The 21280-nt window shown below is 40.8% G+C and overlaps 1 protein-coding gene across 1 annotated transcript in view; it reads left to right on the top strand.

The window, feature by feature from the left end:
• Positions 1–21280, top strand: part of GPC3 (glypican 3) — a 440943-nt gene that overhangs the window by 281727 nt on the left and 137936 nt on the right. Inside the window, exons 4-5 of the mRNA XM_072815525.1 lie at positions 4006–4139; positions 16026–16151. Of these exons, the coding sequence (XP_072671626.1) occupies positions 4006–4139; positions 16026–16151 (260 nt within the window). The remainder of the gene's footprint in view (positions 1–4005; positions 4140–16025; positions 16152–21280) is intronic.

Consider the following 21280-nt stretch of genomic DNA (forward strand, 5'->3'; position numbering starts at 1 on the left):
ACTCACCTATCTAATAAATCCACTTCCACTAACTAAATTTCAAGATAGCGGCATCCTTGACCAGGTACATTAGTCAGTGAAAGGAAATTGGATTGCACTTCTTATTTAAGAGCCTAAAACTCCTGGGCAGGATATGGAGTCCTAAAATGCCTCTTGACACAAATACAGCCATAGAGTGAGACCCAGGTTTCCAAGGCATCGCCTGATGTTGCCCAAGTGTGACACTGAAAGGACCTCTTTCATGTGAATGCTGCATTTCGTAAATTATATTTTCTTTTTGTGGCCACCTCTCAAAATGAGCTTATAATATTCACCTACAGCTCACGCAGGGTGGAGATGAAAGATGTGGAGAGAAGAGCCCAAAGGGGGAGGGGTCTACATTTGACAAATGCTTTGTATATGAGAAGAATTTGCTTCATGGTAGATTTGTGGAAGAAAATACAGCCTGTCTGATAAGATGTGGCAGATTTCAGATGGGGGAGGGGGTTGGGGCGTTGGCAGGACACCATTGTTTGCCCCTTACCCCACACGGAGCCTTGGGAAGTCTGCCCAATAATGCCACATTGGGTGGCTTGGGAAGAAAGGTCACACTGGCTACATTCTCATTTGTTCTTAACCTTCCTACTTTTGCCTCGGCTGCACCCCATTTCCAGTAGGGTGGGAAAGGGGTTGGAAACTTTCAAGTCTTGCTGTGGCCCAATTAGCATTCACGGATACAAAGGGCAGACTTTCAATGGGGAGGCAGCTTTCAGAGCTGTGGCTTGTGAGTAGACACGCTACTATGAAAGATGTGTGAAAGATTTTGGGGATCCCTGGGTGGCGCATGGGATCCCTGGGTGGCGCAGCGGTTTGGCGCCTGCCTTTGGCCCAGGGCGCGATCCTGGAGACCCGGGATCGAATCCCACATTGGGCTCCCGGTGCATGGAGCCTGCTTCTCCCTCTGCCTATGTCTCTGCCTCTCTCTCTCTCTCTGTGACTATCATAAATAAATTAAAAAATTAAAAAAAAAAGATTTTGATTCTGGTGCTGGACCTGGAACAGGTGCTAGTCAAGAGAGTGTGTTCCATGCTCCTGAATTTGCAAAGAATTCTTTGATCCTGGTGAAATAGATTCTCACACTGATGTATGTTCAGGAAGTAATAGGTATTTGTGGAGTGAGGATCATGGCTTTGTTCCCCAAACATTCACCAGCTGTGTGACCAAATAAACATGTATATGTCTATGAACATAATTTTAGGATGTGTGGTCTGTCCTTAATTATTCTTATCTGCCTTGTAAACTTTAAGGGATTGTAACTGAATTCCTCAGTCCAGACAGGCAGCCCCCTCACTAAAGCACCCAACCAGACTTCTACCAATTGGAGTGAACTCAGAGAATACAGATTCTTTTTTTTTTAGATTTATTTATTTATTTATTTATTCATTCATTCATTCATTCATTCATTCATTCATGAGAATATACAGAGAGGAGAGAGAGAGGCAGAGACACAAGCAGAGGGAGAAGCAGGCTCCACGCAGGGAACCCGACGTGGGACTCGATCCTGGGTCTCCAGGATCATGCTCTGGGCTGAAGGCAGCACTAAACCACTGAGCCACCCAGGCTGCCCTAGATTTTATTTATTTATTCATGAGAGACACAGAGAGAGAGGCAGAGACATAGGCAGAGGAAGAAGCAGGCTCCCTATGGGGGACTTGTCCCCCGCGATGCAGGACTCGATCCCAGAACTCTGGGATCACACCCTGAGCCAAAGGCAGATGCTCAACAACTGAGATATCCAGGTGCCTCGAATACAGATTCTTCATTTCAAATTAATATCAGCCCAAATCAATAGCATTTCATAAACACATCTGCAAAATTCCATATCATTCATTCCATAGCCAAATAGAGTATTTCAAGGTGTCTGTAACCTTTGTTTCATTCCCATTAAGATATTACTATTGAGAATAGCTGGTCTGAATATCAGACTACAGGTGCTGTCTTTTACCAGTGGAGATAATGCTACTACTTACTTCAGATTTTTTTTTTCTAACTCAAGAATTTATCTATATATGGAAAACTTTCCAAAGCTCTATAAACCAAATGCCATTTTTGCTTTTATAAAGACATAGATAGCTTAGTTTTGTAAATGTTATCAGGGCCATCTTGAGAAATCCAGAAACGGATCACTGCACACAGCCCATGGTCTGTCAGTAGAATGGCATGCCAGACCTCATACTAGGAGTTTCTTTCAATTCATTTCAATTAATTTGCCTTTACTGAGTGCCTAATAGTGTGCAACATTCAGTCTGAATTCCATGGAGGTACAGAAGTAACAAAGATATAACCTCCATTTTCACTAGGTATTTCTAATATTTTTCCTAATGTGTACAATCTATATATTCACCTTGGCTATTTTGAGGACTGGGAATTTCTTTCTTTTTTTTTTAAGTTTCCATTTATTTATTTGACAGAGAGAGAGCACGCACAAGCAGAGGGAGGGGCATAGGGAGAAACAGACTCCCCACTGAGCAGGGAGCTGGATGCAGGGCTCCATCCCAGGACCCCGAGATCACAACCTGAGCCAAAGGCAGACGCTCAACCAACTAAGCCATCCAGGTGCCCCCTGAGGACTGGGAATTTCTTTTTAAAAAAAGAGAGAGGGGACGCCTGGGTGGCTCAGTGGTTGAGCGTCTGCCTTTGGCTCAGGGAATGATCCTGGGATCAGAGATCAAGTCCTGCATTGGGCTCCTTATGGGGAACCTGATTCTCCCTCTGCCTGTGCCTCTGCCTCTCTCTCTCTCTCTCTGTCTCTTGTGAATGAATAAATAAAATCTTTTAAAAAATAAAAATAGAGAGTACAGACAACTGGGAATTAAGCATCATCTTCTAGGGAGGTGATGTTGTAGAAGCTTTGAAGTCAGATGATGAATCCACTGCCTATTTGCCCTAGGCAAGTAACTTAATTTCCCCAAACCTCAGTTTCTTCACCTAAAAAATGGAGATGATAACATTTAGCTTAGTGTCTGGCATAAGGGAGACATGTGAATACATAGTTGAATACATAGTTCTTTATATAGAAGTTCATTTTAGGCTTTTGTCTGAAAGCAAAAAAAAAAAAAAGAAGGAAATCTACAAATAATTGAACCAGATCATTTAGAATTGAGAAAGAAAGCTGATGCCATCTTTTAATCATTGCTCTGTGAGTATATGAGAACTAAGCTTTCAGTGGAGGCATCCAATAAGTGCTTGTGAACGAACAGTACTTCTGAATGGATAGAAAAAGGAAGAAAGGGGGAAAAAAGGAGTAAGGAAAAAGAAAAGATATATTTTTGAATGGAGAGAGAGAGAAAGAGCAAGGGAGGGGAGAAGGTAGACTTTCTCGAGCACCTGTGTTCCGTAGTACTCTCAGTCCTGGCCTTATTCCATGATACGTGATTCATAGCTGACAACAATGGCTATTAATTAGTTACCCTGCCTTTTTCTTCCCCTTGAGCATTTTTAGGAAAGTCAGATGAGCAATTACACCGACATTTTTCAGAATACTCTACTTTGGGTCTTATAACAAAACTCTCTGTGTGGGAGGCTGCTCTTTCTCTTAACAGGCTACTCTCCACATTTCTAACACCCCCTCACTTCCTGCACTGGTCCTTCCTAAACTTTGTAATCCCCATTTGGGAACTTCTTCATAGGTATAAACACCAAGTACCATTGAAAGATATCAATAGCATAAGTCCTGTGTAGAGGGTCCTTGCAAATGGGCACTTCACTATAGAGAAAAAAGCATTTTTCATCTCAGGAAACCTTTGAATAGGCTGTGCTCGGAGTCCCACGGCCACAACCTTCAGCCTTCTCTTCCACAGATGGCTCTTTGCCTTAAAAGCTTATCACCCTTTTTGACTCCAATAATAGCTTCTTTCTGCTCTTTTAAAAAAGAAATTGGGGAAGAAATTGAAGTGCATTTCAGAATTTGTTTCTACTATCATATCTGTGAAAGTATCATATAATTATATTACATTTCTTTTTCAGATTGGCAAGTTATGTGCCCATTCTCAACAACGCCAGTATAGATCTGCTTATTATCCTGAAGATCTGTTTATTGACAAGAAGGTATTAAAAGTTGCTCATGTAGGACATGAAGAAACCTTATCTAGCCGAAGAAGGTAAGCAGGATTTTTTAGTTTTTGTTTTTTTCTCTATTTCACCATACAATTAGCAATTGTATTTTAAGGTCAAAAACCTTTGGAATGAAGCTTCTTAAATACATATTATTTCGTTCTACTGAGTAGAGTTTGATTAATTAAATTCTGCCATTTGTCAATGTTAACAAAAAAGATAGTGTATTATACCTAAGCTATATTTAAATGTAAAGTTACCATGTGTAAATATCCAGCACAGCAACACAGGGTGGAATGAACTTCTCTATTCAAGATATTTATTGATTAAACAAAAAGCTTTCTGCTTATGATCTGGTCTTACAATATTATGGCTTCATTTGTGACTTTCCCATTATTAACAGTGAATCCAGGTCAAGTTCACCAGAGAGAAACTGGCAAGACACACACACGCACACACATGCACATATTGCACATTCTATACACTCTTGTAAGTATATAAAATGAAGGGTTCAGTTTCTGTCTCTTAAGACAGCAGTCAAGGGACTAAATTAAAGTTTGTTTCTAATTCTCTTCATTCTTTCTCTCCTCACCCAGATGCCCTCCCTCTCTGTCCTAACTTCATGGTTACAAATAAGGGGTAGACATTGGATAGGAATCCCAATACAAATCTAGGAGAACTGCCTTCCCAAAAGGACTGCATATGTCACCAGCCCTGCCACTGGCTCAGGAATAGCTAGACATGAGTTCTGCTTCTTGATGACTTTGAAGGAATTGGGAGAGATTGGCCTACAGATGGAAAATTAAGAGATGAAATAAGCAACATCTCAGATGTAGGCAAAATTATTCCATTCATAACTATTTACTACAGGAGGTTTTGAAGTGATAATTCTTAGTCATATATGATCCAGTTTGGAGTAAGAGAAGGCAGTAAGGCTGCTTGAGAGAGAGAGAGTTCTCCAAAGAACCATTTCAGAAAGTCCCATTTTCTTCTCTTCTGTTGACTTCCAACCAAATGAATTTCTAGTTTCCCTGTAACAACAGTTTTAAAGTGTGATTCAAGGACCCAGAAAGTCCCAGAGACCCTTTCAGGGAGTCTGTTACATGCTCCTTTTGCTAACTACATATCCACGTGAACCTGGGTTTTATTCATATACTTCAACCAAAACACACATTGCAATAGATTGAATGCAGAAGCCAATGGGAGAATTTAGCCATCTCCTATTAAGCCAGGCTAAAGATATTTTGTAAAAATGTAAAAACAATATCACTCTCTCACTATTTTTTTCATAAAAGTATTATTTATGTTATCATATAATCACTTATTATTAATTTAAAATTAAAAAATTTCCCTGATTTTTAATTTCTAAGGCAATAATTATCAAAAGATACATATTGTACAAACAAAAGCTCTTTGGAGCCCTCAATACAGGGGTTGTATTAGTTATCCACTGCTACATGACAAATTACCTCAAAACACAGTGATTTAGAACAACCAACATTTATTATTTTACAGTTTCTGTCAGGAATTTAGGAACAGGTTAGCTGGGTGGTTGTCAGTCTCTAAGGAAATTTCAGTCAGTTTCTGGGGCTGGAGCCATATGAAGTGTTGACTGGGCTAGAGGATCTACTTCTGAGGTGGTTCACTTAGCAAGTTCGCACTAGTTGTGGAAAGGAGGCCTCATTTTCTCACTACATGGACCTCATGAGTGTCCCCACAACATGGCTGCTGGCTTCCCTAGAATACATGAAGGTGAGAGCTGTGATATCTATTCTGGCCTAGTCTGGGAAGTGATGTACTGTCAATTCTGATATCAATTTTTTAGAAGTGAGTTACCAATTCTAGTCCACACTCAAGGGGAGGGAAATTAAATTCCACCTCTTGAAGGAAGGAATATCAAAGAATTTGTGGACATATTTACAAACTGCCACAGGGGTCCTGGCACCAAAGAATTTGAGAACCATTTTTCTATAGTATAAGGGATCTTTGGGAAGTTTTTGTCATTTTTTTTTTTAATAATAAATTTATTTTTTATTGGTGTTCAATTTGCCAACATACAGAACAACACCCAGTGCTCATCTTGTCAAATGCCTCCTTTAGTGCCCGCCACCCAGTCACCCGCACCCCCCCTCCCCTTCCACCACCCCTAGTTCGTTTCCTAGAGTTAGGAGTCTTTATGTTCTGTCTCCCTTTCTGATATTTGCTACCCATTTCTTCTCCCTTCCCCTCTATTCCCTTTCACTATTATTTATATTCCCCAAATGAATAAGAACATATGTTTGTCCTTCTCCGATTGACTCATTTCACTCAGCATAATATCCTCCAGTTCCATCCACGTCGAAGCAAATGGTGGGTATTTGTCATTTCTAATGGCTGAGTAATATTCCATTGTATACATAAACCACATCTTCTTTATCCACTCATCTTTCGATGGACACCAAGGCTCCTTCCACAGTTTGGCTATTGTGGACATTGCTGCTAGAAACATCGGGGTGCAGGTGTCCCGGCGTTTCATTGCATCTGTATCTTTGGGGTAAATCCCCAACAGTACAATTGCTGGGTCATAGGGCAGGTCTATTTTTAACTCTTTGAGGAACCTCCACACAGTTTTCCAGAGTGGCTGCACCAGTTCACATTCCCACCAACAGTGTAAGAGGGTTCCCTTTTCTCCACGTCCTCTCCAACATTTGTGGTTTCCTGCCTTTTGTCATTCTGGGAAGACAAAGTTTGGTTATTTCTTCAGACTTTCTTTAACCCCTGACTTTTTTTTTTGTCTGTTGTTCTCCATTGCTTTTATGCTTTGCCCAAAACCACCTGAGAAATTAACCTCAGTCATTGACCTTTAACTAGGAGAAGCTCCTTGCAAATAGGACTGCAGTGAACAATATATATTTATATTGTATTATTATAATATAACCTAGTATGTTAATAATAAAGAATATATTATGCAATTAATATCTAATAAATCAATATTCATTTGTAATTATTGTACCTATAATTATATATAATTCATAATTATATTATTTATAAATAACATTAAAAATATAAGTATACTACATAATTATTAGCTTAAATTAATAAGAGGAGTACCCAGCTGGATCAGTCAGTGGAGCATGCAACTCTTGATCTTGGAATTGTGAGTTCGAGCCCCACCTTGGGTGCAGAGATTACTTAAAAATAAAATCTTAAGTAAAACTTTAAAATAAAATTAATAAATGGAATTTTTAAATTATAAATTACATTTCTATATTATAAATGTAATATATTTATATAACATTATACAACAATATGTATTTTTTATATATTGCTTTGTTCAACTCAGCAGAAATTTAGGAAATACCTATTGTGTGCCAGAATGCGTCCTGGGCATCAAAAATCAAGACACAGTCTCAACTCTCCAAAGCAGTCTAATGTGGAAATAGTCTTAAATGCAACATAATTCCAAAACTGTTTTATAAGTGCAAAAGAGTATCCAGAGTCTGTCCCTAGAGGAGGCCTACAGGAACAGAGAGCCTCTGCCCAGGGAGCAGGCCTTCAGGGAGGAAGTAATATATGAATCTGTAACAGAATCACATGCAGAGTTCATTCAAACTAAACACACCAACCCAGTCCCATTTGAGGCTACCCTGCCAACCTAGACACATTTATGAGTAAGTAAGTAGTAAGTAAGTAAGTAGGAGGTCCTACTTTATTAAGGTCCTGCTGCCACAGCCTCTGTCTTGGGCTCTGTGGGACCCATTTCCTATCGCCTTACCAGGGAGGACTCTATGGTGTTGATTCCTGTGGGGGAAAAATTGATGAATGGCTGGGCACCCAGATTTGGCCCTTTGTGTAGATCAATTTTTGAACTCGTTGCTAAGCCTAAAATAAAAGATAGTAAGAAAACTACATAGCCTGTAGGCTCGAGTAAGTGGCGGTGAGGCACAGCTCCTTTGGGTGTTGGGAACATGAGCTCACCCCGTGATGCCTCTCATCTCTTTTGCAAACTGAAGCATTAGAGTCAGAGTTGGAGCCATTCTTCCTGAATTCTCTTGCAGGATAAGAAAGCAAAACAACAGGAGAGTATCTGATTTCATTTAACTCCCTCCAATAGGCATTGTAAACCCTCTTAGGGAGAGTGGAAACTTGGGGATTAAGATGATCTCTTGCTCAATGCCCTGGCCCCTGCAATTTTATGTTATCAGGAGGGCTTGTTTTGGCACAGAGTTAGTACCTCTATAAATTTCTCGGTATGTTGTGCACAGCATTTCACACTGTCCAGAAAAATATATGTGCCTCCAGCACCTCTCACACCCATGCCCAAGCTTCATGCTCTTCGGTTAAAAATATGATAATTGGAAAGGAACCCTATTGTAGTGTTCAGTCTGTGGAGATTGTGAGCAAGCTGTCTGAATCTGATTATGAGTTGAAAAGCCCTTTCCCTTATTAAAATAACAACACAGAGAAATGCAGGATTCCTTTGGTAGCATTCAGAAGTCATCTGTTTGTTTTGTCTGCCCCCAACTGGGTAGTTTGCAACACACAACTAATCTTAGAAATAGCTTAGTTCAATTTAAAGGCAATTTAATACTCAACTGGTGGCCTGTGTATGGGATTCGGTGTTCTGTTAAGGTAGAAATATTGAACATATCTGTCATCAGATTTGAAACAGGGTGGGGCAAGATGCACAAGTAACAATCAGAATAGAAGCCATGCGATTTCTATAGTCCTTGCCAGCTCTAATATCTTCAACACTTCTCAAATGTCAGCCTCTACCTCCTTTGCCCTCTTCAATGTCTCGTTCACCACTTTCCATATGATGCTGTTTACTGTGTCATTCACGCACCCCCATAAAGTTTGGTGAAACACTTGAGCAATAGTTGTCCTTTTTCTAAGCCCCAAATCTCAGTTGAATCATCTATTCTGCCTCTCTTCTCTGTCCTGAGCTGCTGGCCCATCCGCTATTGTGCGAGAAAGTCACATAGTCCCTCCACCCCTGTGAAATTGCATCTGTGTATTCCACCCTCCCCTTCCTGCACTGCCCCTCCTCTCCTCCTCCCTGACTTGGTCTGAAGGGGCAATGGATTAGGTGACACTAGTAAATGACCTAGAAAGAAAAGAACAAAAGCTGATCTCAGCAACTTGGTCCAAAATCAATGCTTACTCCCACTCCCTCTCAGACTGTGGCTCTGGTTTGGCCAAGCAGCTTTGTAAGCTTAGTGGTGCCTTCCACCCTCTGAACAAAACAACAAAGTATGCCCTGAGTGAATCAACGAGTTTCGGGTCTGGTACAAGTCATTCTGCCCTAAATAGGACTCTACTTCTTTCAACATTTGTCAACACCATCTATATGCTGAGCATTGTGTACGGATTAAACTCTGATGAATAGGAGGAGCTGCTGGCCTAGTTAGGGGGAGGCACACACAAATAAACAATTTTCATACACCAGGTGCAAAAGTGTCATAGCAGAGCTGCATCCAAAAGGTTGGCAGCACCATAGCTGGGGAAGTTAGCAGCTCTCCTGCAAAAGTCAAAAAAGGCTTCTGGGAGAAGTTAACTCTTGAGCCAGGCCTTGGTGGAAGACTAGAAATTCAAAAGATGGAGGAGGGAAAGAAGGGTGTTCCAGGCAAAGGGAACATCATGAGAAAAAAGTATGGGCTCATCTTTAGAACGGGTAGAAAATTACAATTTGGGGTCAGACTGTGAAAGTTTCTCTGCCGCAGAATGAAACATGATCCTATGTCATTCCAATGATAATTATTTTCGCTTATTTGCTTTTCTGGGTTTTCATTTTTTTTAAAATAATGAGCTCCTATTACTTTATATTAAGAACAAAAAAGAACCTTAATGATAAAGGAGAAAAGTTCAGGATCTGCAGTTGGGGATGAAAGGCTGTTTTTACTTGTAGTGGCTCCCAATTAGTGCTGCTTTGATGCCTACCCAAGCAAATCCCTGCAAGAAAACTGAAGGAGTCCCCTCCCCCACGACCCAAGAAGGGGGCGCTCCTCTTGCGGACATGGGAGCCCGCCAGGGGAGATCATGTGCACCCAGCTGCAATATTTCAAAATGGCTCGTGCATGCAAAGGGGCCCTGTCTTTAGTTCCACACTTAACACATTGAATAGCATGCTCTATGCAGAGGCTTCCCCCCCTCCAGCAGACCGCTGTAAGCAAGTGTTGGGTTTGACCTAAGTGAGAGCCCTAGGCTCTACTATTTATATGTCAAGTGGTATGTTTGGCATGCACGTAGTAGAAGAAAGTGGAGTTGGAATCAAAGAACCTTTCCTTTAATCAAATTGTTTTTCCCATCCCGGGCAACTAATTGTCCAAACATTCTATCCCTCCGCCCCTCCCCCCCCCCCCCCCCCCCCCCGACCATTCAGTTGAGCAGACTGCCTTAGTTCATGGGTGGAGGTTCTTTTGTTGTCTGTTATGGGCTACTGGTACAAAGAAAAGAAATCTGGACTGAGTCATACATGGGTAATTAATATGTCACCTAATTTTGTTTCAGGTACCCTTCTTTCAAGAGAGAAATGGAAATATTCCACTCACCTCCTTTTAAAATTATATAAGCAGAGGGATAGAAGGCTTTATTTAAAGCAAGATAAAAGCAAAAGACCATTCCTTCCAGGGTCAGAAGGGGTTTAGGAGTGAGTGACAAAGAAGAGGGGAACTGAGAGGGGGCCCCGTAAACTCGGGAGGAGGTAAACTGCTCCTGTCACACTCTGCTGCTCCTCAGGGAAGCAGTGTCAGAGGACATTATCACCTGTTGTTGCTCTTTTGAAAAGCTCATTAACTCTCCAACAGCTTCGAAAGGCTTTCTTCTAGCCTGCAAAATAGTGTGTCTGGATTTATTTTCAAAAATCCAAGTTTCTCTTGGAACCCAAGGGCTCTTTTCCTGGGGGAGGTAGAAGGTTTGGCATGAAGGCATGGCCCACCCTGTAGCAGCAGCCCTGCACCACTCCACACTGGAGGACTCATAGGTCTTGGCCAGTTTGCCGCATGTGCTGGACCCCTGCTCTCTGTCCTCCCGGGAGGAGGGGACTGCCTCACCCCCAGAGGCCCAGAGAGTTATTTGAGAACCTGCATTTGTTTCATTATTCTCAAGTTCTTTTCTAATCAAATGCACCATGGATTCCAATGGGAATAATACACTATCAAAACCAAAAAGAACTCTGTGTATCTGCGTTTCAAGAAGAATGGCTTTTAGAGAAATAAACATAAAAGGTTATGAGAGAGACGAGTCTAGAAGGAAGTATATCCAAATATTAACTGTGATTATCTCTTGCTGGGAGGACTAGAGATAGAGTTTTTTTCCCTTCTACCTTTCCATATTTTCTAAACTCCCCAATAGTGAGTATATATTTCTTTTACAATGAGAAAGAAAACCAACAGACCTTATTTTAAAAGATGAAGGAAGAAATAGATTTTATTTTATTTATTATTATTTTTTTATTTATTTATGATAGCCACAGAGAGAGAGAGAGAGGCGCAGAGACACAGGCAGAGGGAGAAGCAGGCTCCATGCACCGGGAGCCCGACGTGGGATTCGATCCCGGGTCTCCAGGATCGCGCCCTGGGCCAAAGGCAGGCGCCAAACCGCTGCGCCACCCAGGGATCCCCAGAAATAGATTTTAATTATTATTTACAGCTCTTGCAGATTTCTTTTCTCTCTCCTCACCGATGCTTGTAATTCACGTCCAGCCACATCTGGCCCTCTTGATTGTCTCCATCCATTGCTCCAAGGGGCATCCCTCCTCCTAGTAAACAAGCTTCTCTTCCTGAGACCTAGCTCACCTCTTCCCTATGCTTTTTTGGGGTTACATCTCAATACAGCTGGTAGAACAGTTCATCAATTTAAAGGATATAATTCAACTGTTTTTAGTATGCACAGAGTTGTGCAACTGCCACCACAATCAATGTCAGAACATTTTCATCACCTCAAGAAGTCCCATTTCATCACCTCAAGTTAAAGTGCCCTTTAACTATCACCCCTCAACCCTCCTTTCTGCCCCCCTTCAAGCCCTAAGCAACAACTAATCTCTTTACTCTTTATATAGATTTGCCTATTCTGGACATTTCACATAAATGTAATCATATAACATGTGGTCTTCTGTGATTGGCTTCTTTCACTTAGCATAATGTTTTCAAGGTTCACCCATATTGCAACATGTGTGAATACTCTATTCCTATATAAGGCCAAATAATATTCCATTATATGGACTGTGTTTTTGTTTATCCACTCATCAGCTGATGGACTTCTGTCTTAGTCCACCTTCTAGCTTTTGTGAATAGTATTGCTTTGAACATGCATATACAATGCACTTCTTTGAGTACTCATTTATAATTCTATGGGATGTATACCTAGGAGTAGAATTGCTGGGTCATATGGTAACTTCTATACTTTGTGAATATAGTCACCAAATCGAGCGGTTTTCCACAGCAGCTGTACCATTTTGCATTCCCATCCAGCAATGTGAGGGTTCCAATTTCTCCACATCTTCAGCAACACTTGTTGTCTTTTTCATTTTTCAGTCTTTTTTTTATTATAGTCATCCTACTGGGTATGAAGTGGTATCTCACTCCAGTTTTGATTTGCATTTCCCTGATGACTAGCTGATGTTTAACTGGACTTCATCTTGGCCTTCCACATCTGATTCTTACACACAAATCCCTTTGAAGGCCACTACCATCTTACCAGGCAAAGGCCATTCAAACTGCTCTACCAGGGCAGCCCTGGTGGCGCAGCGGTTTAGCGCCGCCTGCAGCCCAGGGCGTGATCCTGGAGACCCTGGATCGAGTCCCATGTCAGGCTCTCTGCATGGAGCCTGCTTCTCTCTGCCTCTCTCTCTCTCTCTCTCTGTGTGTCTCTATGAATAAATAAATAAAATCTTTTTTAAAAAAGCCATTCAAACTGCTCTACCAGTTTAGTCCAGGAGTTTACCCATCCCAGTAGCTAGCTAGTCTTTGAAAAAAAAAAAAAAAGAATACCAGGAAAAATACATGGGGAGAGAACGTAGTTGTGCTTATTAATACACACCTCAAAAGATAAAGGATCTATCCATCTTGTATGTAGAAAATAGTTACCTGGAACTTGACAAGAATCTTAATTATATTGCATACTATCTGGAATATCATATATGTTTCTTTTTTTTAAAGATTTTATTTATTTATTCATGAGAGACAGAGAGAGAGAGAGAGAGAGAGAGAGGCAGAGATACAGGCAGAGGGAGAAGCAGGCTCCATGCAGGGAGCCTGACATGGGACTTGATCCTGGGACTCCAGGATCATGCCCTGGGCCAAAAGCAGCGCCAAACCACTGAGCCACCCGGGCTGCCCTGGAATATCATATATTTCATTAAATACTCATATTCCACTGGCTTATAATAATGGTAATATTGGCAACAATTAATGTTATGAGGGGATTACTTTGTGCCAGGGACTATGCTGAACACTTTACATGCATTGTCTCAATCATCATAGCAACCTGTCATTAGCTTCATTTTATAGTCAAGAAAGCTAGGCCCAGATGAGTATAGAATCTGCCTAAGGTTTCCTCGCCAAGTAAGTGAGGGAAGTACCTAGCATTTGACACTTAGGTGGGTCAGAATCCAAAATCAGTGCTCTTACCTACGACTCCTAATAGGTTTCCAGGGGCTGTTTTGAGAATCCAATCATCATTATAGCATGGCTGCTGAATGAAACTGTGTTCTGAATTCAAAATAATTAATCAAAAAGCATAGTCTCTTCTGGGGTCCATCCTGTATATCCCGTGGCAGGAATGAGTAGTCTATTACATACGATGGCCTTTTGTCCCCAAGTTACCTTGCTCAAGTTTCAAAGAGATTCCCCTGAGTTCTAGAATTTGATGACCCAGACCATGCTCACATTATTTGCATTCGTTGTGGGTTTTGTAGACGTTTATCTTGACCCCACTAAGTAATATCCTTCCATGCAAAAGTAGGAGGTCTTGTGTTTGCAACAGCCCCTTATCCTCTGATCCCCTTGATGTTTAGATGGACCCTCTCTGAATCTTCTCCAACTTGCCAGTGATCTTTATGATTAGCTAAGAAAACTGCAAGGGTTCAGGGGCTGGGAGAAGTTCTGAGTGGGGTTTTTTTTTTTTTTTTGGCTTTTTTAACTTCTAGGGAAGCCAATTGGAAAGCTTTGCCATGAGTTCAATTTTTCTTGCCATGTGCTGTCCTTAGAGAGAGTTCGGAGGTAGGAGGAGGCTTAAGGGAAACTCTTTCATTAAAGAGCAGGCCGTCGTCTCCCATAGACTAATGGCCATATTCTATTTCCTCATGGAGTGGGGGGAATTACTTAGCCTCAGCCTTTACTCTTTCAGTATCCACTCTTGGGAACTGTATTATTACCTTGTAAAACAGAGCATCTCTCCTATTAGCGTTAATTGAACCCATCTTTTTTCTGTTAGAAACTATAATGTTGACTTTTATTTTCAGAGCCCTGTATTGAGCCTCTTTGCTTTGGAGGTTGACAAAGCTCAGCCACCAGGAGTAGGCTGGAAGGGGGTCTGAGCATGGCAGGAAGCAACTGTTGGGGTATCGGGAGTTATATAAATCCTAGTAACCTTTCTTGAGTTGTTATGTCCATCACCCTGGCTTTACTGTGACCCGAGCCTTTGTGAAGATGTGCTGAGTATTGTAAATGCTCTCCTCCTTCTAGATCATCAGTTGAAATGAATCGTTTTATGGTAATAAAATGGAAAAATGCAAGAAAATAATTTCTACCACTCTTGCTCTTTTGACCAGATCTGAAAACAACCCCCAGAAGGCTTTTCTGGGCTCAGGACTCCCACCAGTGTCCAAATGAGATTCAGGCCTCTGGCTCCTCCAGAGGCCTATATATCAGGCCAGTCCATTCTTAGCCTGGAGACAGTATTGAATAATTACTCCACTGCCTGCAAATTTCCTGGCGGAGTCTCCCAAAACTTAGTAGAGACTTAAGATAGACTTGGTTATGAAGAACACTTTAACTTCCTTCGTACCAGGAACATTGCTTTAGAAAAATAAAGAGTATTTTATTTTTACTTGTTTACCATTGGACACCTATTATATAGATATTTTAATATTTCCTTAAGAGCATATCCACTTTTCTCTGGTCTCTGGTGTCTTATTTTGTGTATCCATGTACATCTGAAACAAGATAATAGGCCAGAAATTTTGCTGGGTATTTATGTGTGTGTGTTTATACATCTTTGCATGTATTTATTTGCTTGCTCTCTTCTCTCTGTCTCTGTCTCTCTCTTTTTCTCATGCACACACACACACATTTGTCTTATTGTAGCATGAAAGCCAAAGCAAATAAATAATAAAATATACTAGGATCCACTCCCTCCTGCCTCCACCCCCACCCCATAGTTACCACAATATACAGACAAAGAACAATGAAACCTTCCTCTTCTAGCAGATGTGAGTTTCTCTGACTATATTGTCAGGAGAATTTCCTAGAGCATACAATGCTCTGAGCACCCTGTAATTCTGATCTGCAACTATTAGCCCAAGCCTATATGGAAAGAGGCCATCTCTAGGGTAATGGCATTGTAAATTACAATCAATGCACTCAGTTACGCCCAGAAACCAAAAGATACGTCGTGCTCCAGTGTGCCTTGTAATCAGCACCTTTGAGAATGTAGGTAACAGCATTCTGAACAACAAATGGAAGCTGAATGTGTAAGAAAATGAATGTTGGAATTAAATCATCCTTCTGATAGGAGCAGCACCTTATATGGCAAGCAACTTTTTTTTTTCTAATATCATTTTATTGATTTTTTTTAAACTAAACTGTGGCCTTGTAGCCAAGAATGTCTTTTAAAATCATTTATTGCTCTAATCAGCCTGGCAGAGCCTTTCTGTCATGCTGATAAGGAAATTAAACTTTTCTCATACTGGGTTTACTTGCCTCTGATGCACAGATGCTTTCCTTTTCTTTCAGGGAACTAATTCAGAAGTTGAAATCTTTCATCAGTTTCTACAGTGCTTTGCCTGGCTACGTCTGCAGCCATAGCCCTGTGGCCGAAAACGACACTCTTTGCTGGAATGGACAAGAACTCGTGGAGAGGTAATCTTTTTTTGAATGTTAACTATAGCAGTATCTAAGAAATACTCATTGTATGTTCATCTCAAGGTTAGTCATACCTTCTCTCTGCCTTCATTAATTTCACAAGAAAAACTCTAGAAGAAACGTACATGTGAGCATCTGTGACATGCCAGATGCTACCTATATAACCCATAGCCCTTATAGAATTTACAAAGTTAGAAGCATGTTGAGAAATATGTATTCAGGGACATTTTACAAGATGTAGAGCATAAAACAGCTCTTTTGTTTGTCTTTGGCTTCTTCCATCTCCCTGTTATGTGGACCCTTATTTATTTATTGGTTTGCAGAAATCATATACACACACTAATAGTCATCAATTAGTGAGAGTTAACTACGTATTAAGCACCGTGCTAAGGGCTTGCCTATATTAACTCTTTTTATCCTTACATCAATCCTCAGAAGTAAATGCCATTATTTTCCCCTATTTGATAGATGAAGATAGAGGAAAGAAGAATGGGGAGGGAAAGAAGAATACCATTTCACTGAGCACTGTTGCTGAAATGGTTGATCATTGAGTATTAGTATAATATGCACTAACATTTGTCATCTGTGAAGAATTTTCTCGTCACTGAAAAGGAAATAATATATATTCACGCATTCAGCAAATACTTACCGAGCACCTTCTAAGTGCCGGTCATGTTGAAGTGAAGGAAACAGGCAAAATTTCCTCTCCTCCCAGAGCTTTCTTTAAAGATTTTATTTATTTATTCATAAGAGACACACAGAGAGAGGCAGAGACACAGGCAGAGGGAGAAGCAGGCTCCTCCCAGGGAGCCTGATACAGGACTTGATCCCCTGAGCCAAAGGCAGATGCTCAACTGCTGAGCCACCTAGGCATCCCTAGAGCTTTCATTCTAGTGGGCTGATGGCGCTCCTAATCTCCATTGCTTCACATGTACAAGGCATAGTTTGGGATTAAGTACTGAAATCAGGAGGGTAGAAAGCTTAGGAAACCATGGGGAGTTGATGAACAGGCTTCTGAAACTATTTGTCCAAGTGGTAGCGTCTTGTCGAGGAAAATATAGAAGATACTTGAACTTGATTTCTGAACCTTTTCCTAATGAGTTGCCTAGGGCAAGTGACTTAATCTCTCTGGGCCATGGTTTCCCCACTTAAAAAAGAAAGATGGTTGGATTAGAACCCTTCTAGCTTTGGCAGGCTGTGGGTTTTTTTTTTTCTTACTGGTTCATTCATTCATTCATACTTTTATGTTTTGAGATACTATAGGTTAGGCACCATGCTAGGTGCCAGGGATATGAGGGTGAAGACAGGTGAAGCAGGCAAGTTGCCTGCTTTGAGGAGCTTGCAGTCTAGTGGGAACCAACATCACGGCATGGGATAATTAATCATGATGCCCAATGGAATGAACTAGCAATGTAATGTAATAGACCAGAGGAAGGCTTTGGAGCCAGGTAAACTTGGGTTTGCATCCCAGTTCTGCTACTTATACTGTGGGGCCTTGGGTGGGTCCCTTAATGTAGAAAGTCCCAAGGCCTCTTTTGTAAGGGAAAGGCATCTCACTGGGTTGTTGCCACTATTAAGTGAGGTCATAAACATCAAATCTGTAGCCGACTGGCATATACCGGAACCCCAGTTCATGCTTCTTCTCTTTCTTCACCCTCGACCCCTTCTTTTCCCCACACAAGGCAAACCACATGCCAGAAAACAGCTTGTTTCTCAACTAAGTTGTTTTACTGACCTGGGACAGAGAGAACGAGGTGCTAATGGGATGAGGCGTTGAACTTGCATGGAGATAGACTTCTCTCCAGCAAATGTGAATCAGGCTACAGGGATTAATGGCCCCGTGAATCCACTCCACTCTGGAGAAATAGTATATATTTATTATCCTAAAAGCTCATCAGGTTCTAAGTAGAATCATGAAAATGTACTTAACCTGTTATGAGATTTTTTTAAAATTGTCAGAGAAAAGCAGTTGGTATTTGGCTTTATAAAAAGCAGATGCTGTAAAACAGGTATAAACAATATAATCCTTAAAGAAGAAAATGCCCACAGGTCAAATATGTGGTTCTTGCATGAGCTTCATGAGAAACCATCCCAGTGACTTACCCACTGTGATGCTAATATGGTAAAAAAAAAAAAAAAAAAGAACAATTCCTGAATATTAATTTGTTTTAAGCAGCCTATCTCCTAACCCTGGTCTGTTCTTAAAGAGATGTTAGTTAGCAATGTATTTATTTGCCAATGTATTGATTCATTTATTTATTCATTTAACAAATATTTGAGCATCTACTGTGTATCAAGTGTTAATATGGGTTTCTTTCTTTTTATCATTTTTTTAAAATATTTTATTTATTTATTTATTCATGAGAGACACAGAGAGAGAGAGCAGAGACATAGGCAGAGGGAGAAGCAGGTTCCATGCCCTGAGCCAAAGGCAGACACTCAATAGCTGAGCCACCCAGGCATCCCAATATGGGTTTCTTTATTGTTATGATTGTGAAACGTAAATGTTATAACCCTGCCGGACATACCTTCTATTGTTCTTCAAGAAAAACAAAATCAGATGATCCAGTTTTAGTTAATTCAAAAGAATTTCTTCCTAGGCCTATGTTTTTTGAATTAGTGGAATTGACTGATTGATTTGTAGGATTTTTTAAATGTTTTTTTTTATTATTATTCATTAGAGACACAGAGAGAGGTAGGCAGAGACACAGGCAGAGGGAGAAGCAGGCTCCACGCAGGGAGCCCGTCGCGGGACTCAGTCCTGGGTCCCCAGGATCACGCCCCGGGCCGAAGGCGGCGCTAAATCACTGAGCCACCCGGGCTGCCCGATTTGTGGGATTTTTTTTAAAGATTTCACTTATTTATTCATAAGAGACACAGAGAGAGAGAGGCAGAGACACAGGCAGAGGGAGAAAAGCAGGCTCCATGCAGGGAGCCCAAAGTGGGAGTTGATCCCAGGACTTCAGGATCATGCCCTGGGCTGAAGGCAAATGCTAAACCACTAAGCCACCCGGGCGGCCCAGATTTTTTTTTTTAATTGAATTTTGCTCACATAAACTACTTCACGCTCAGGATGCTATCATGAAGTATGTTGCCCAAGAACCAAGATAGTCCTCCCCTATCAAATGGTGGAATCCAAAGCCTGCTAAATTTGAATGAGTCGAAAAATTAGCCAAATGCACTTTGATGCCATTAAAATAATTCTGTTAACTGAAGGTTTTTTTTTAGCTTTCTTATTTATTAGAGAGAGAGAGAGAGAGAGAGAGAGAGAGAGACAGGCAGAGGGAGAAGCAGGCTCCATGCAGGGAGAGAGAGAGAGAGAGAGAGAGAGACAGGCAGAGGGAGAAGCAGGCTCCATGCAGGGAGCGTGACATGGGACTCGATCCTAGGTCTCCAGGATCACCCCTGGTCTGAAGATGGCACTAAACCACTGAGCCACTGGGGCTGCCCTAACTGAAGTTTTTTTTGTTTAATTTGCTGGCTCTAAAGATCTCAGGGTATCAAACAAAATAATAAAATAAAATGAATGGTATAGTATAGAGAAGAGCTATTATTTCAAACCCATAATTCTATTTCTGAAAAATCCATTGTTTTAAAACAGCTTTTATTGTTGATATGTGCTATCCAGGGAGGGAGAAAGAGAAGGAAGGAAGGAAGGAAGGAAGGAAGGAAGGAAGGAAGGAAGGAAGGAAACAAACAACATATTTGTAGATGGTATAAGGGTACTGTAATCCAGGAAGCAACTCTTCCTTGGTTAGTAACCTCAGGTTATAATTAACCTATACTTAAATTACTGACCTAATGTGATGATGGGCCTAGGGAATAGTGTCAACCCAGATTTTTTAAAAAATTACTCAGAAATATACATTCAATAATATGCAGTTCTGTAGCCTGAGGGCATGTGTGCCCTCGACTTGTACCATTTGTAAAGATTAGCTTCACACTGCACATCTCATCTATAGTAAAACCTCTTTCCAGAGCTTTTCATTGAATTCCTCATTTCATTCAGTCTTAAGTAACAGTTGTCACTTCATATTGTCAAATCAGGTGTAACCTTGTTATCTTTATAGGTTGGGTTTGTATTCTTTTCCAATATTTTACTTTTAGTCAAGAAAACTTAAGAAAATCAAGGATCCCAAAAGGAAACAAAACTTGTCAATGGAGATACCTGATTAAAAGGAAAATATTGATGCTAAGGAAAACATGGATCAATATCCATGATAGCTGGGTTGTCAGAGCCATTTATACCCTCCCTCTATGAATGTACATACAGACCACTCAACTTTTCAAGAGTTTGACAAGTCATTGCCTCTCTAAATATGGTCGTATTTCACATCCATTCAATTGTTAGCTCTTAGGAAACCCATCAATTGAAATATGAATGAAGAGAATGTTTTCATGGATCTAGTCTGAGGGAGTACCACATAAGCCTATCATTTGTCCTTCTGACCTCCCCACCCCAACCCTACTGGCCATCTTGGCTTGAGATAAACATTGCCTCCGGGATTTAGCTGAGAAATCTTAGAATTAACGAAGTTGGCTCCTGTGAGGCATACTCTTTCATCTGAGCTCCCATGTATCCTACAGGCAAAGATTTCCTACAGTTGCCAAAGGCGCAAGGAAGATCCTCCATCTTTTACCTTTGTGGAACTACAGAGAATTTCAATTAGGGCATTCCTGATAGCAAGAGAAACATAAAGGATCTCATGGAGTAAATTAACACTGGGCTTATCAACAGCTAAACAGGTTTTGCCTGCACTGGTGCTGAAGATACCTGTATGTAGAGTGAGCAGTTTAGTGAATACATCCCCATACCCCCTCCTTATACCCCCCTTTCAGGACTGTTAGGCCAAACATATGGATCACGGACTAAAATTTTCATTCTTCTTCTGGATGGTTTGATACCATCTGGAAGTTAAGCCCCATTTTACTGTCAAGTCATGTTTATCTTTAAGTTAGCATAACAGGAACTACTTAAATTAAATTTATACATGTGCAAAAACTGCTAGTTAGAAAAAAAGTGCTATCTCTTCTTGACATTTGGCATCTGATAATTCAGGTTCATTCAACAAAGACTGAGCACTTCTTATATACCGGGCCCAGTGGGGCAGAGTGATAAGTAGAAT

This window comes from Canis lupus, chromosome X, assembly GCF_048164855.1.
Source record: "Canis lupus baileyi chromosome X, mCanLup2.hap1, whole genome shotgun sequence".
NCBI lineage: Eukaryota > Metazoa > Chordata > Mammalia > Carnivora > Canidae > Canis > Canis lupus.